The sequence below is a fragment of the Haliotis cracherodii genome, unplaced genomic scaffold, assembly GCF_022045235.1.
Source record: "Haliotis cracherodii isolate W230 unplaced genomic scaffold, xgHalCrac1.p SCAF_17, whole genome shotgun sequence".
Taxonomy (NCBI): Eukaryota; Metazoa; Mollusca; class Gastropoda; order Lepetellida; family Haliotidae; genus Haliotis; species Haliotis cracherodii.
Genome location: NW_027266272.1, coordinates 30040911 through 30056163, shown reverse-complemented (window position 1 = coordinate 30056163; position 15253 = coordinate 30040911). Strand labels below are relative to the sequence as shown.

Genomic DNA, 15253 nt, shown 5'->3' with positions numbered 1-15253 from the left:
TGTCCTTCGTTGACAGCTTTATATTTAGTCTAAATCTATGTATTATTAATGTACTTCTCGTCACGATATGGCTGAAATACTGGCGATGTGACGTTAAATCTTAACTCACTCACACTCACTCACTGTAAATAATCGAGTCTGGACCAGGCAATGCAGTGATAGACATCGTGAGTATTGATTCACAGATGTTCCTTGTCATCTATACATATAGTGTTCAAAGTTTTCGTTGAGAAATAAATTATTTATTTTGTGTAAATTGTTGAAAAAAAAAGAATATTAGTGTATTTTGGTAATGAGTTTGTTGTGCAATTGTATAAGCTTGAAGCAAGTACCAGGTGCTGAGATCGTATCCCGCTTGTGACCTGGGTGTTGTTCAGCCTATGACCCACCAATGTTCACAATTCTTTACAGTGTTGTCACAGAATGAGCATCTCTGGAATAGCTGACTCTCTGGTGCACAATTTACCAGATGAAGAAACAAAATCCAGCATCTTGCAACAAGACAACAATTTCAGGGCATTTTATGACACAATAATGACCGGGGGTCTCAACTACGCATGCGCCAAAGGCGCTGACCTTGACGACCCGGCGCCATACTTCCAAGAGGTGACCAGACGACCAAAACACGTGCTTATCGTGGGTTCCGGGGTGGCGGGCCTGGCTGCGGCTTACGAGCTACAACAAGCTGGGCATGAGGTATTCTGTGCGTCTATATGCCTGAGCCTAAATGTTGTGTCACTAAACGCTTATTGTTTGTTTGTGGGCACTTTAGGGCTGCACTCTGCACTAAAGGCGATCTGTAAATAATTGAGTCTGGACCAGACAATCCTGTGATTGGCATTATGAGCATCTATCTACGCAATTGGGATAAGATGACATGCATCAACCAAGTCAGCGAGCATGACCACCCTATCCTTTAAGTCGCCTCTTTTACAAACATAGCCGCCTCTCACGACAAACATGGGGTGCTGAAGACTTATTCCAACCCAATGAAACATATGACCCCTTAGACCCCACACCCTACACGTCCAGACCACCCCCTGACACGCACACACACACACGCACGCACGCACACACACACACACACACACACGCACACACCACGAATGTTTTTGGCGAAAAAAACTTAATCACCTCTTACGACAAGCCTAGTCGCACGGGTTGCTGAAAACCTATTTTCAACCCAGATCTTCACGAATCTCTTTGTAGTCGTGAGGGGATTGCTGTTGTGGTAACAACAGGTCATTGTAGTCGTGATGAGAACAGTTGCAACTCATTGTGTGCATGGTGGTTACAGCTGTCGATTGTCGTCGTGGTGGTAACAGCAGCTCATTGTAATCGCAGGGATCGCAGCTCATTGTTGTGAGGTAACAACAGTTGATTGCAGTCGTGGTAGATGTAGTAGCTGATTCTAGTCGTGATGGTAACTGTAGCAGCTGATTGCAATCGCGATGGTAACTGTAGCAGCTGATTGCAGTCGTGATGGTAACTGTAGCAGCTGATTGTAGTCGTGATGATAACTGTAGCATCTGATTGTAGTCGTGGTGGTAACTGTAGCAGCTGCTTGTAGTCGTGATGGTAACTGTAGCATCTGATTGTAGTCGTGGTGGTAACTGTAGCAGCTGCTTGTAGTCGTGATGGTAACTGTAGCATCTGATTGTAGTCGTGGTGGTAACTGTAGCAGCTGATTTCAGTCGTGATGGTAACTGTAGCAGCTGATTGTAGTCGCGATGGTAACTGTAGCAGCTGATTGCAGTCGTGATGGTAACTCTAGCATCTGCTTGTAGTCGTGATGGTAACTGTAGCATCTGATTGTAGTCGTGGTGGTAACTGTAGCAGCCGCTTGTAGTCGTGATGGTAACTATAGCAGCTGATTGCAGTCGTGATGGTAACTCTAGCATCTGCTTGTAGTCGTGATGGTAACAGTAGCATCTGCTTGTAGTCGCGATGGTAACTGTAGCAGCTGATTGCAGTCGTGATGGTAACTGTAGCAGCTGCTTGTAGTCGTGATGGTAACTGTAGCATCTGATTGTAGTCCTGATGGTAACTGTAGCAGCTGATTGTAGTCGTGATGGTAACAGTAGTATCTGATTGTAGTCGTGATGGTAACTGTAGCAGCTGCTTATAGTCGTGAGGGTTACTATATCAACTGCTTGTAGTCGTGATGGTAACTGTAGCATCTGATTGTAGTCGTGATGGTAACTGTAGCAGTTGATTGTAGTCGTGATGGTAACTATATCAACTGCTTGTAGTCGTGATGGTAACTGTAGCAGCTGATTGTAGTCGTGCTGGTAACTGTAGCAGCCGCTTGTAGTCGTGATGGTAACTGTAGCAGCTGCTTGTAGTCGTGACGGTAACTGTAGCAGATGCTGTAGTCGTGATGGTAACTGTAGCAGCTGATTGTAGTCGTGATGGTAACTGTAGCAACTGATTGTAGCTGGGTGGTAACTGTAGCAACTGCTTGTAGTCGTGATGGTATTTGTTTCCTGCTGCTTGTAGACGTGATGGTAACTATAGCAGCTGCTTGTAGCTGGGTGGTAACTGTAGCAGATGCTTTTAGCCGTGATGGCATTTGTTTCCAGCTGCTTGTAGTCGTGATGGTATTTGTTTCAGCTGCTTGTAGTCGTGATGGTAACTGTAGCATTTGCTTGTAGTCGTGATGGTAACTATAGCAGCTGCTTGTACCTGGGTGGTAACTGTAGCAGCTGCTTGTAGCCGTGATGATATTTGTTTCCAGCTGCTTGTAGTCGTGATGGTAACTGTAGCATTTGCTTGCAGTCGTGATGGTAACTATAGCAGCTGCTTGTAGCTGGGTGGTAACTGTAGCAGGTGCTTGTAGTCGTGATGGTAACTGTAGCAGCTGCTTGTAGTCTTAATAGTAACAGTAGCAGCTGATTGTAGTCGTGATGGCAACTGTAGCAGCTCTTTGTAGTCGGGATAGAAGTTCATTGGTGTGATAGGAATGGCAACAGTGGCAGATGATTGTAGATTGTTGTGATAACCACTGATATTAGTTGAGATGAAAACAGCAGGTGGTTGAATTTTGCAGGTCACCATTCTTGAGAGCGAACACAGAGTCGGGGGACGCATCAAAACAATAAGATTCGCAAATGGACTTCACGCAGACGGTTGGTATATGGTTAACTAGCTGCCGATCGTCCTTAGTCTGTGTTGCTGTTCTGTACTGGGCGGGATTATACATACTTATGGGACATTTTTCTTCAAACTGACATTTTTCTCTCGGTAATTTGAGAATAAGCAGAAATACAGAAAAAGTCTTAGTTTTTGTGTTCGCAACACAAATCAGGCCGTAATCTTTGCTCTGTTGGAATATTGTGTTGCGTTTTGTTGTCGAGAAAGGTGGGGAAGGTTGAAAATGCCCACGGTATGGTGTAAAACCGGAGGAGATAGAGTGCTTGGACATGTAGTTGTGTATTACTGTATTAAAACAGTCGACCTTTACATGTAGTGCTACATCACGTGTGTTGAATAAAGAATGGGTATATAGCTCAAACTGGGGTTTGCATAACGCATTACGTGTTATGTTCAATGCAGGAAGGACGATACAACTCTCCTCACGTGTTACCTCGTTTCTGTGTCACGCAAGAGGGAGATATTGCTCCATGTCTAACTGGGTTTCTATGTCACGCAAGAGAGAGAGCGATATATTGTTCCATGTCTAAGTGGGTTTCTGTCACGCAAGAGGGAGATATTGCTCCATGTTCAACTGGGTTTCTCTGTTACGCAACAGGGTGATATTGCTCCATGTCCAATTGGGTATATTTGTCCTGCAAGAGGGATATACTACTCCATGTCTAACTGGGTTTCTATGCCCTGCAAGAGGGAGATATTGTTCCATGTCCAATTGGGTTTCTATGTCTTGCAAAAAGGGATATATTGCTCCATGTCCAATTGGGTTTCTATCTCCTGCAAGAGGGAGATATTGCTCCATGTCCAACTGGGTTTCTATGTCCTGCAAGAGGGAGATATTGCTCCATGTCTAACTGGGTTTATATGTCACGCAAGAGGGAGATATTGCTCCATGTCAACTGGGTTTATGTGTCACGCAAGAGGGAGATATTGCTCCATGTCCAACTGGGCTTATATGTCACGCAAGAGGGAGATATTGCTCCATGTCCAACTGGGTTTATGTGTCCTACAAGAGGGAGATATTGATCCATGTCCAACTGGGTTTCTATGTCATGCAAGAGGGAGATATTGCTCCATGTCTAACTGGGTTTATATGTCACGCAAGAGGGAGATATTGATCCATGTCCAATTGGGTTCATTTGTCCTGCAAGCGGGAGGTATTGATCCATGTCCAACTGTGTTTATGTGTCGTGCAAGAGGGAGATATTGCCCCATGTCCAACTTGGTTTCTATGTCCTGCAAGAGGGTGATATTGCTCCATGTCCAACTTGGTTTCTATGTCCTGCAAGAGAGAGACATTACTCCATGTCCAACGGGGTTTCTATGTCCTACAAGAGGGAGATATTGCTCCATGTCCAACTTGGTTTCTATGTCCTGCAAGAGTGAGATATTACTCCACGTTAAACTGGGTTTCTATGCCCTGCTAGAGGGAGATATTGCTCCATGTCTAACTGGGTTTATATGTCACGCAAGAGGGAGATATTGATCCATGTCCAATTGGGTTCATTTGTCCTGCAAGCGGGAGATATTGATCCATGTCCAACTTTGTTTATGTGTCGTGTAAGAGGGAGATATTGCCCCATGTCCAACTTGGTTTCTATGTCCTGCAAGAGGGAGATATTGCTCCATGTCCAACTTGGTTTCTATGTCCTGCAAGAGAGAGACATTACTCCATGTCCAACGGGGTTTCTATGTCCTGCAAGAGGGAGATATTGCTCCATGTCCAACTTGGTTTCTATGTCCTGCAAGAGTGAGATATTACTCCGCGTTAAACTGGGTTTCTATGCCCTGCTAGAGGGAGATATTGCTCCATGTCTAACTGGGTTTCTATATCATGTAAGAGGGAGATATTGATCCATGTCTAACTGGGTTCATATGTCCTGCAAGAGGGAGATATTGCTCTATTTCAAACTCGGATTCTATGTCATGCAAGAGGGTGATCTTTCTCCATGTCCAACTGAGTTTGTATATCATGCAAGAGGGAGATATTGCCCAACGCCAGTCTGGGTTTCTATGTCATGCAAGAGGGTGATCTTTCTCCATGTCCAACTGAGTTTCTATGTCATGGAAGAGGGAGATATTGCCCAATGCCAGTCTGGGTTTCTATGTCCTGCAAGAGGGTGATATTGCTCCATGTCCAACTGGGTTTGTATATCATGCCAGCGGGAGATATGTCTCCATGTGCAACTGCGTATAAATGTCGAGCAAGAGGGAGATTTTGCTCTATGTGAAAAACAGGGTTTTTGTGTTTCGGGACTGGCTAGTTGATATTCTGGGTAGTTGTTAGTGGTTATAGAATTTTTGTTTGAGACGCAATATATTTTCTGGGAGATCTACATGTACAAACGATTTTTTATCAAGCTTTATTATGATGATACATATAAAAATCCACCATAGAATATAAGATCGTCGTCCTCTGTGTAGTAGGGGAGATAAAATTATCTGCCAAACCGTTTATCTTACTGAACAGCTGGAGCGATGAGATTCCCACCAAGCCACTACCTGACGATTCATTACATGGAACATTTCAATGTCCACAAATGCCCTTTCAGAGAAAATAACCCTCACAGCCTGTACTACATTCACGGAGAAAAACATACTTTATCTGGTAGGTATACGTCTTTTATCTTATATCAGAAATAAATTTCTTGCATAAATAATATACATGTATAGCCGGTTAAAGAGGTACAAAGCTCTCTTCAATTATTCTTTTCGCAGAGGTAGCCAGTATTAATGGCACCCATGACGTAACGTAAAACAAATAGGTATAACATTTCTTAAAACATTGGCATATGATAATCAGTGTACAACAGTTAGTACAGTGAAAAAGCATTTCAAACTCACTAAAAAACTTAAACAACAATATTCAGGCGTAGATATTTCAACCATCGTGATTTTACAGTCATATTGAGAATAATACATTTCATATTTTCGTTACATGATAAACTAACATATCCTGCTCTGAAAATGTAATACAACATGGTGACAATAAAGAATACTATTTGAAATTACAAGATAATGAAAGTCTATTTACAGGTTGACGAAAGAGATGTCTATAGATGGCACTAATCACTAAAGAAACAGGACAAAGTCGAGACTATGACACTACCACTAGTTAACAAAGTAAAGTACTTATGTTTATGGACTAGGGCAAAATACAAAACGATACGCTAATTGACGACCTAGCAACACAGGGCCATTATCATCCATAAAAATACACGCTTCGTGAGTCTTAATGCTGAGGGAACTGACTTTTGTGTTTACATCCGCCAATGCGATTGGTACGATCAGATTACCGTTTAACACAAAAGCTAAAATATTACGATTACTTTAATTGTAAATGGAAACAAAGTCTATGCAACACGTTATAAGTGTATACGTTTAGATACGACAATCATCAGAAATTTGCATTAGAAATTGCATAGATGTAAATGGTGGTGAATTCAAACGATGTTATTTGGTCAGAGAGGACAAGCGTTTTGGCTTTGCCCAGTGTTAAAACCAGTCGTTCTAAATTAAACGGACGAATATTCAAACTTAACCATTGAGAAGAAAAATGAAGAATAAAGGAGGTCGCTAGCTACTTACTAGGTCATTTTATAATTTCGATAACAGAGAAACAGAGAAAAATAGAAAATTGATTTTTGACATTTGAACTGTTTTGAAATTTGGTAAAGAGTGGAACCGGAACCCTGGCTTTTACTGTGACAAGCACTGGAAGGGATGGGACGTCAATATCACCCCTCAAATCAAAGAAGCTTTGAATATATCCGACATAAGTAAGTAATTTATTTTATTCAAGACCCTTTGGTACTTCTCATCCCATCGGGTTGGCCAGGGGTAGGAGGCAGGGTTTAGGTGGGCTGTAGACGGAAGGTTGGGGTGGGGTTTGGACGGAGGGTTGAGGTGGGGTATTGAGGGATGGTTGGGGTGGGGTATGGAAGGAGGTTTTGTGTGTTGCATAGAGAATGGGTTGGATGGGCTATGGACGGAGAGTTGGTTTGGGGTTTGGACGGAGAGTTGGGGTGGGGTTTGGATGGAGGGTTGGTGAGGATGATGGAAGCAGGGATTGGGTTTTGTTTTGAGGAAGGGCTTGAGTGGGATATTGACGTTGGGTTTTGGTTGTGTATGGAGGGTTGGTTGGGATGGGGTTTGGACGGAGGGTTGGGGTGGGATATAGTGGTAGCGTTGGATGGGGTATGGAGGGAGTGATGGTGTTGGGTATAGAGGTAGTGTTTGGGTGGTATGAATGTATACCTTGGCAGTTGATGGCATTTCCTGCAATGTTATCTTCTTGTGACCGGGGGATACAAGGTCACAAGTATACCACGCAGTCCCTTAAAGTCAACACAAGAACATTCTTTCAGTTTCTGATTTGTTTAAAAGTCGATTATTTACAGGCCATAGTGACATTGTAGAAATACTGATGATTGCATTGGAAACAACATTCATTCTCCTAAATGTTTGAAGAGATGGATGCGATGCAGGCTAAATGTTTCCTGGTTTTAAGGCTTCCTTGACTTTCAGTGTCCTACTGGAAGGCGACTATTGCTCCAGTGATGAAGGAGCTAATGCAAGATGGGAGTACAAGTGGCTGGGATCTCTGGGTGCGAAAGTGGAGTTCCATGTCTCTCCACGAGTTCCTTCATACTGACATCAACCAGACGACGTCTCATAAACTGAGGCCATGGCCACAAATAGCCATTGAAGGATATATCTATCTCAGCTATGCTGCGTCCTTCCTTAACAACAGTCTGATTGAGACTCTCCGTAATGACATGGGCAGGTTCATGTTGGAACCTGTATACACTGCCCGCGACGGGATGGATGCACTACCACTTGCTTTCATGCGGCCAACCCCAAATGGCTGGAATCCTGATGTTAATCTTAGCAGATGTATCAAATACGGCGTACGGGTCCACGCTGTTGAGAAGGTCAGTTATGTCAAAACGGTACATGTCAGACAACGTGTTATGTAAAAACGAAACAATATCGATGACCGTCTACTGTGCAGTCATTTGGTTACAACGTTCATTTGTCAGGCCGTAACAAATTATTGGTCTTGGAGGCGACCTAATTTGATCAGGTGGTCCGGTTCGATAGCTTCTTTAATTGACTGTAATTTGTCCGAGTGCTGAAAAGGGTAGATTTCAGAGAGCTCATAATCACTAACTGCTCTGTCACATAACAACACAGGTGATGTCTGAAGGCGGCGAAGAGCTTGCCACGGTAACGGGATGGGACGAGGTATCAGATGACTCTGTAACCTACACGGGGGACGCTGTCATCATCACCGTTCCTCTCCCCATCCTCCGGCAGATGAACGTCCCCTTCTCTCCCGAGAGGCACCGTGCCATTGCTGCTGCCCACTACATACCGGTTAACAAGATAGCGTTACGGTGCAGGACCAGCTTTTGGAAGTCCTCTGGTGGCCACCAGGGTGGAATGGCTACCACCGATCTCCCGATTGGTAAAACTTGTGTTCAATTAACTCATCATCCCGCCATATGTCTCTTTGTACTGTGTGTTCAAAGCGTTGCTTCTGTCTGGTAAAGAAATCAGGTTTTAACGTTTGTTCCGTGAATGTCATGATTGTCTGGGCTGTAAGGAAAATTGTTATCATTTCCAGCCTTAACGTGGGGGCACGGGTGGCCCAGTCGTCTAAGGTGCTGCGATTCGCTGTGCAGAGTTGCGTCCCTTGGGCACGCCAGAAACCTATGATTGTGGGTTCGAATCCCGGTTCGCCCCGATTATGTTTCTAGGTTTGTCAGCACCATACCCGTGCTCGTGGGTTTCACCGAAGTGGTAAACGTCTTAGACCTTCATCACTTCGGGCTTTCCTCCCACATTAAGCTGACACGCCGTGATCATGATATAACTGGAATACTGTTAAAAGCGGCGTTAAACACAACTCACTCACTTACTCACTCCAGCCTTAACGGAGCCGTTAAAGTTTGAGGTGATATGAAATGTGGTTTAGCGTCGCACGCGCACGCGGATGCGTATGTATGTGTGTGCGTGTTTGTGTGTGTGTCTTTGTATGTGTATATATGTGTGTATGTGTGTGTGCGTGTCTTTGTTTGATTGTGTGTGTGTTTGTGTGTTTGTTTCTGTCTGTATGTGTGTGTGCGTGCGTGCGTGTGTCTGTGCGACTGCTTATACTGGTCCGTAATGATGACGGTTTTATAGCCCTAGCCCACTGACATATCAAGCCGCAAAATAACGTGGATATTCCACTCAGATTGAGCATACTGACTCCGGGGCTACAAGTCCGTGCCTTATCCTCTGAATGACGAGCGCCAGGCATTGAAGCAACAAGTGCCGTCTTTTGGTATGACGCGGCCCATGACCTTCCTCTCTCCGGACGAACGATATATCCACTATACCACCGAGGACGTCTGTGATATATGATGGTGTGCGCATATGATATACCAAAATCAATCACACCATGCAGTATACCATGTGTTGAACAGATTAAACAACTTCAACTTCCAGTGAAAGTTGATTGATATTGATTTGGTTGACCTTGACAATGACTCAACAGTTGCACGGTTGCAGTTCACAGAAATGTTTTAGCTGTATATTGATTATTATTTATTACTTTGTCAAAGTTGCATATGTGTACAGTCTACACGCTACATATATATACCAATTTGGTAACGCTACATTTCATCATTACCATAAGGGTATATTTATATAAGAGTTCATTTCTTACAGATTGCTTGAACAATTCAAGACTGTTTGTAATTCTACCGGTATCATCAAGCTGAATGTTTGAAATTATGAACGGTGTTTATGACACAATCATGACCTAGAAGCATATTAGAGAACATGATTGTACAGGCTATTTTTATGCTGCTATTTTCCAATATGTACGGTGAAACATTAAGGGAATGTCGTTTTTAAAATTTCCCGATTCGCATGCCACGGTCTCTCTTGCATACGTTGACGTTTGTGCTTGTGCAAGTTCGTGAATGTCATTTCAAACATTCGAATCCACATTTATCTGACCCAGGTATGACCCTGACTCTGTGTAAAGATCTGACAACACCTTCATGGGGGGTCGCGACAAAGAACGCCGAGGCTTCTAAATTCTCGGTACGAGTATTCCAAACAGTCAGACAAGCATATCTGATTTCTGAATCACGAAAACGATTGTAATGAAGGAGTTCCGAATGCAAATAATATAAAGCCGCGCTGTAATAGTGTTGTGTATATTTTACAAATGCAATCGTTCCTAAGTGTCATTTCTACATCTGAATGGTTGTGTTCTGTGATTGTGAATCATTGTGTTCATTTGAAAAGATCAAGAAACGGTAAAGCACGAAATATAAAGTTGATATCAGATGAGGGTGCCAACCCCAACTGGCCGGATGACAATCCTTGGTAAATGGTATTCCGCATGCTGGATACCCTGGATACCATGAAATATTTATTTCAATGTTAAAATTTATGTTTATCTATTTCATTGCAAAGAGAGACAAATCGATAAAACATTTATCCCTCAGCTTATGACCACTCAACCTGACTTGTACAAGCTGTGTACACTGATATGACACTGAAAATGGACGGGGAAGCTAAGTGGTTAAAGCGTTCCGGGTCCGATTCCTCACATGGGTACAATGTGTGAAGTCCATTTCTGGTGTCTCGCCTGGTGCCTGAAGCGGGGTAAAAAACATACTCTCTCACTTAAATTGCGTGACAAGGCAAATTGAGTGGCCTGCAGGATGCCTAGGGGGTGAAAGTTGGCACCCTCTCTGGTTGGATCAAGGACTCGTGGGTTTCAAAATTCGCTTACGAGTTGTTTCGTTTTTATGTCTTACTTTCCTTTCAGGTCAACTGTATTATCTTGATGAGAGTAACTGTGGTTCCCCTATCGGCGAGGGTGGCGTCATCCTAGTGTATAATAAGGGCCAGGACAGCGAGTTCTTTGACTCGATATCTGATGCAGCAGCCATAGAGAGTGCTGTGGAACAAGTTGCAAAAATACATCCCGAGATAGTTGACGAGTTTGTGGAGGGCGTGGTGATCTCTTGGGGGAAGAACGTCCACGCCCGTGGGGGATTTATACGCCAATCCCCCGGCCAACACGATCAAATGATGTGCCTTCAGGAAGCAGAACACCCAGTCTACCTTGCTGGCGAGGCTCTTTCACATTCTCACGGCTGGGTGCAAGGGGCCATCGAATCGGGGCTGATGGCAGCCTATCAGTTTTGTCGCCAAAACGAAGCTGTTGTTTCTAAATCTGATTGCTCCTCTGACCCATGTTCAGACTAACACAACAACATGGAAATGTTGTTGCCAGCATCCACATTCTTGACGATTGTTTTTGTTTTGAAGCCTGGCTAAATATTATTTGTCTTTTCACCTACATCCCTATCCTCAATCGTTTAAACGTCGCTCTTATTGAAGAATTATAATTGATATATTCTATTTTCCTATCCGAAGGCTATGAAAAAATATATTTTCGTAATTAACGATCGCGATGATGTTGAAGTTGCTGTAATAATTAATGTAATATTTATGTCACTTGTCACATGTTACTTGTGGTATCCCTCGAGGGTTACCTTTGATACCTATAACATCTGCATGCTGATAATAACATCCATTAAAAGTTTCATGACCAAATGAACAAGAACTCTGAGAGTAATGTCAGATAATTTTAATCATCGGGTTTAAATTAAGTAAAAGCCATTTTCCGCGTTTCGTCCTTGTTGACAATGTCTAATGCTTACACACTTGAGGTTTCTCAAAGCGGCGATAAACCCAAACCACTCACTGTTAAAGAAGCATATGGACTGCAAGGTCAAGTTATGAATCATATGACTGTTTGATTGTTGTATGACGCAGCAATATTCCAGCTTGATGACGGCGGTCTGTAAATAATCGAGTCTGGACCAACATGGGTTGCTGAAGACCTATTCTAACCCAATGAAACATACAATCCCTTAGACCCATCGCTCGACCCTTCCCGACCTCCTTCTCCCACTCACACGCACGCACGCACAACACGAAAGATTGTTTTTGGCGATAAAAACTGCCCTGCTGATTGAAATTTGTCTGGAGCACATACCTACTTCACAACTTCACGCTACTCCAATGAATGCTTTGTTTACTGTCGTCCAATCGCAGCCGATGAGAAAACGGTCAGCACCTGTCCTTTAGGAAGACAGGAGCCCAGTCAGCGCCGCATACCCAGGGAACCAGGCTGGCTTTCGTTGTGGTATTGCTACGCCTTAATTTGAACTGCTTCTCGCGGCCATTACAAGCTGAGAAACTGCGAGCAATCTCTTTTCTATGAGAAATGTTGTGTAACATGTTTGAATTATATATTGAATAAACTTTAAAGTCTTGCGAGAGATCAGTGTTTTCTTTTCTCTATCTGTGAATGAGTAGATGTGTATTTGTGTCCGTGTCTGTTTATTTGTGAATCGAGCCTTTGTCGTGACTTAACAATGTAACCACTATATGTGCTGCCCCATCAAACTTTCGTTAATCACACGTAAGGTATTCCTGAAAGAACAAAGACGGAATATGAAAGATTTTGGCTTCCGACAATTATTTCTTACAAAAGAACAATACATTTTATATCTCAAGAATACACATATTCGACATCTTGAACCCGTAAAGATTCTAGATGTCGCGGGAATAGTGGCTGAGTCTCTTGATGCGCTGCAATTCGCTGTGCAGAGTTGCGTCCCTTGGGTGCAGATGCGCCTTAATTATGATTATGTTGTTGTTGGTTTGTTGTTTAACGCCACACAAAATTATGATTATGTGTTCATAAGCATCATACCCGTGTTCTTCGGTATCCTTTGATATTAAGTAGCAAACGTCTAAGGCTTGTTTCCCTCAGTAACCTGATGCGCTGTGACTTGCCTGAAGTATGGCATGAAGCGGCGTGAAACTCAACTCACTCACGTACTCATGGACAAGGACAGACTTGTTGGTTAAAGTTCTGTGATTGTGTACTCACTACACTCGACCGGGCAATGAGTTGCGTGTCTGTGATTTGATTTTTTCTCTTGCTCCATTTAGGGCTGGAAGGGTATCCTAGTGGTTAAAGCGTTCGCTTGTCACGGCGAAGACCCGGGTTCGATTCCCAATGTAGGTACAATGTGCGAAGGTTAATTCTGGTGTCCCCCGCGGTGATATTGTCGGAATAGTGCTGAAAGAGGCGTAAAGCCATACTCACTCACTGACTGATTGTACAGTTGGTGTATTTTATGACCGCTTCTATTGCTCTACATGCCCCCTATAGTCTATCAGCCCGGCAAAATTTCGGTACCAAAAAGGGGGCAAATTGTTACCGGTTTAAATTTGAAGGTAATGCTATCTATATGTAGAATAAATATGATAGCATTTGAAATCGAGTAGCTTTGCATGTTTTTTTAAAGTTCTTTTGAAGGTCTCCAAAGTTGGCACAGAAGAATGGCCAGTACAATATGTTGTCCGGTGAGTAGTATATAATTCACTTCTTTGTTTACTTCCTGTCTTGGTGATTTGACCATAGCAACAGTAATTAATGAACATAAGTGATCATATTTCAATCTATCAGGGGTAAGTTGCTGTTTTGGCTGTTGCATATACTACTATACATCTTACCAATAAAAAAGGGAGCCAAAAACTGCTTTTCAGACACAGTATATAAGTATATGGCACCAAGTGGTGCCAAACGTTTTTTTTATCAATGACTGTCTGTCAGCATGTCATAAAATTGTAATTTTTATTTCATCAAAGTTGTAGGGTACACTGTAGAAGTGTTGACTCTTATCTAATGTTATGAAACAATTCAATAAAAAAGTTAATGGCATCAATAGCATCTCTGAATTTGGTAATGATGATGTAATGATGATGTAATAATGATGTAATGGTACATAGCACTTACTTACAACTAATTATCATTACTATCTTATTTTAACCTTTATTTGAACTATTGTTGGAATTTTTTTTTTTTCTGCATAATTATTACATTTACCAATAAAATGTTAAAACACATGTTAATTTGAATGTAATTGATTATATTTTTATATGATATGATGATAAAATTCCCAAAATGAGAAAGTTAAATTTTCTCATTCTCATACCTAAAAATGAAAGATGCCTACTTTTGAATTTAGAAATTGATAAATAGAAAATCTACAGATAACAACTGCAATTAATGAAGGTTGTTTCAATTCACATACAAGTATCCTTAGATGTAAAATATTAAAACACATGTTAATTTGAATGTACTTGATTATTTCTTTTATGATATGATAAAATTCCCAAAATGAGAAAATTAAAATTTCTTATTCTCATACCTAAAAATGAATGATGCCTACTTTTGAATTAAGAAACAGAAAATCTACAAAAAACAACTGCAAATAATGAAGATTGTTTCAGTTCACATACTAGTATCCTTACATGTTAAATTTATTTAAAATTATTACTCATTCATACTAAACACATGATCTATTCACAATTATACAGTATACATTAAACATATTTTGTAATGTTTTGTTTCATTATCTTACAGATTACAAATTCATTCTTCAACCATGAATTAAACACCAAGTTGCCATTTGTATTACTACTACTTCTAATGGACAAATATGGAGATGGGACAAGTGCTGATAGCTGTAGTGACTGCAATATGGAAGACATTGTCACCGATGAACCGCCATGCAAAAAGCCCAGGAGTAGTACATCCTGCATCATTCACTATGAAGGTGAAGATATGGAAAGCCACTTGGTTCAACCTAATAGCTTTGAATCGTGGGAAGCTCTGCTGAAAGCAGCACAAATACGAAATCACAAACCACTTCTGGAGTTTGCAAAGAGTACATCTGAGATACCAAACATTTTCTACCATCGGAAATGTCGTTGTAGATTTACAATAAAACGGGAATTACAGTCACTACAGTCAAGCAAAACAGAAGAAGGTAGCCATGCTTGTGTTGAAAACCGGAGATCGAACAGGCAATCACCAACTTCATCAAGGGTTTATGAAAAGCAATGCTTATTTTGCCGTAAGGTTAAGTATAAGAAGGGCCAGAAAAGTCGAGAACTCCTTATACAGTGTGTTGATCTCCCTGCAGATAGGAGAGTACGGGACATGGCC

At 42.0% G+C, this 15253-nt stretch overlaps 1 protein-coding gene across 1 annotated transcript; it reads left to right on the top strand.

Moving 5' to 3' along the window:
* The first annotated feature begins 423 nt into the window (after positions 1 to 423).
* LOC139464615 (putative L-amino-acid oxidase YobN) lies at positions 424 to 11427 on the top strand. Its single transcript, XM_071246141.1, has 7 exons — positions 424 to 696; positions 3050 to 3128; positions 5621 to 5758; positions 6828 to 6929; positions 7678 to 8084; positions 8347 to 8620; positions 10985 to 11427. Exons 1-7 carry the CDS (start codon positions 424 to 426, stop codon positions 11425 to 11427), a joined length of 1716 nt encoding a protein of 571 aa, XP_071102242.1.
* The last annotated feature ends 3826 nt before the right edge of the window (positions 11428 to 15253 follow it).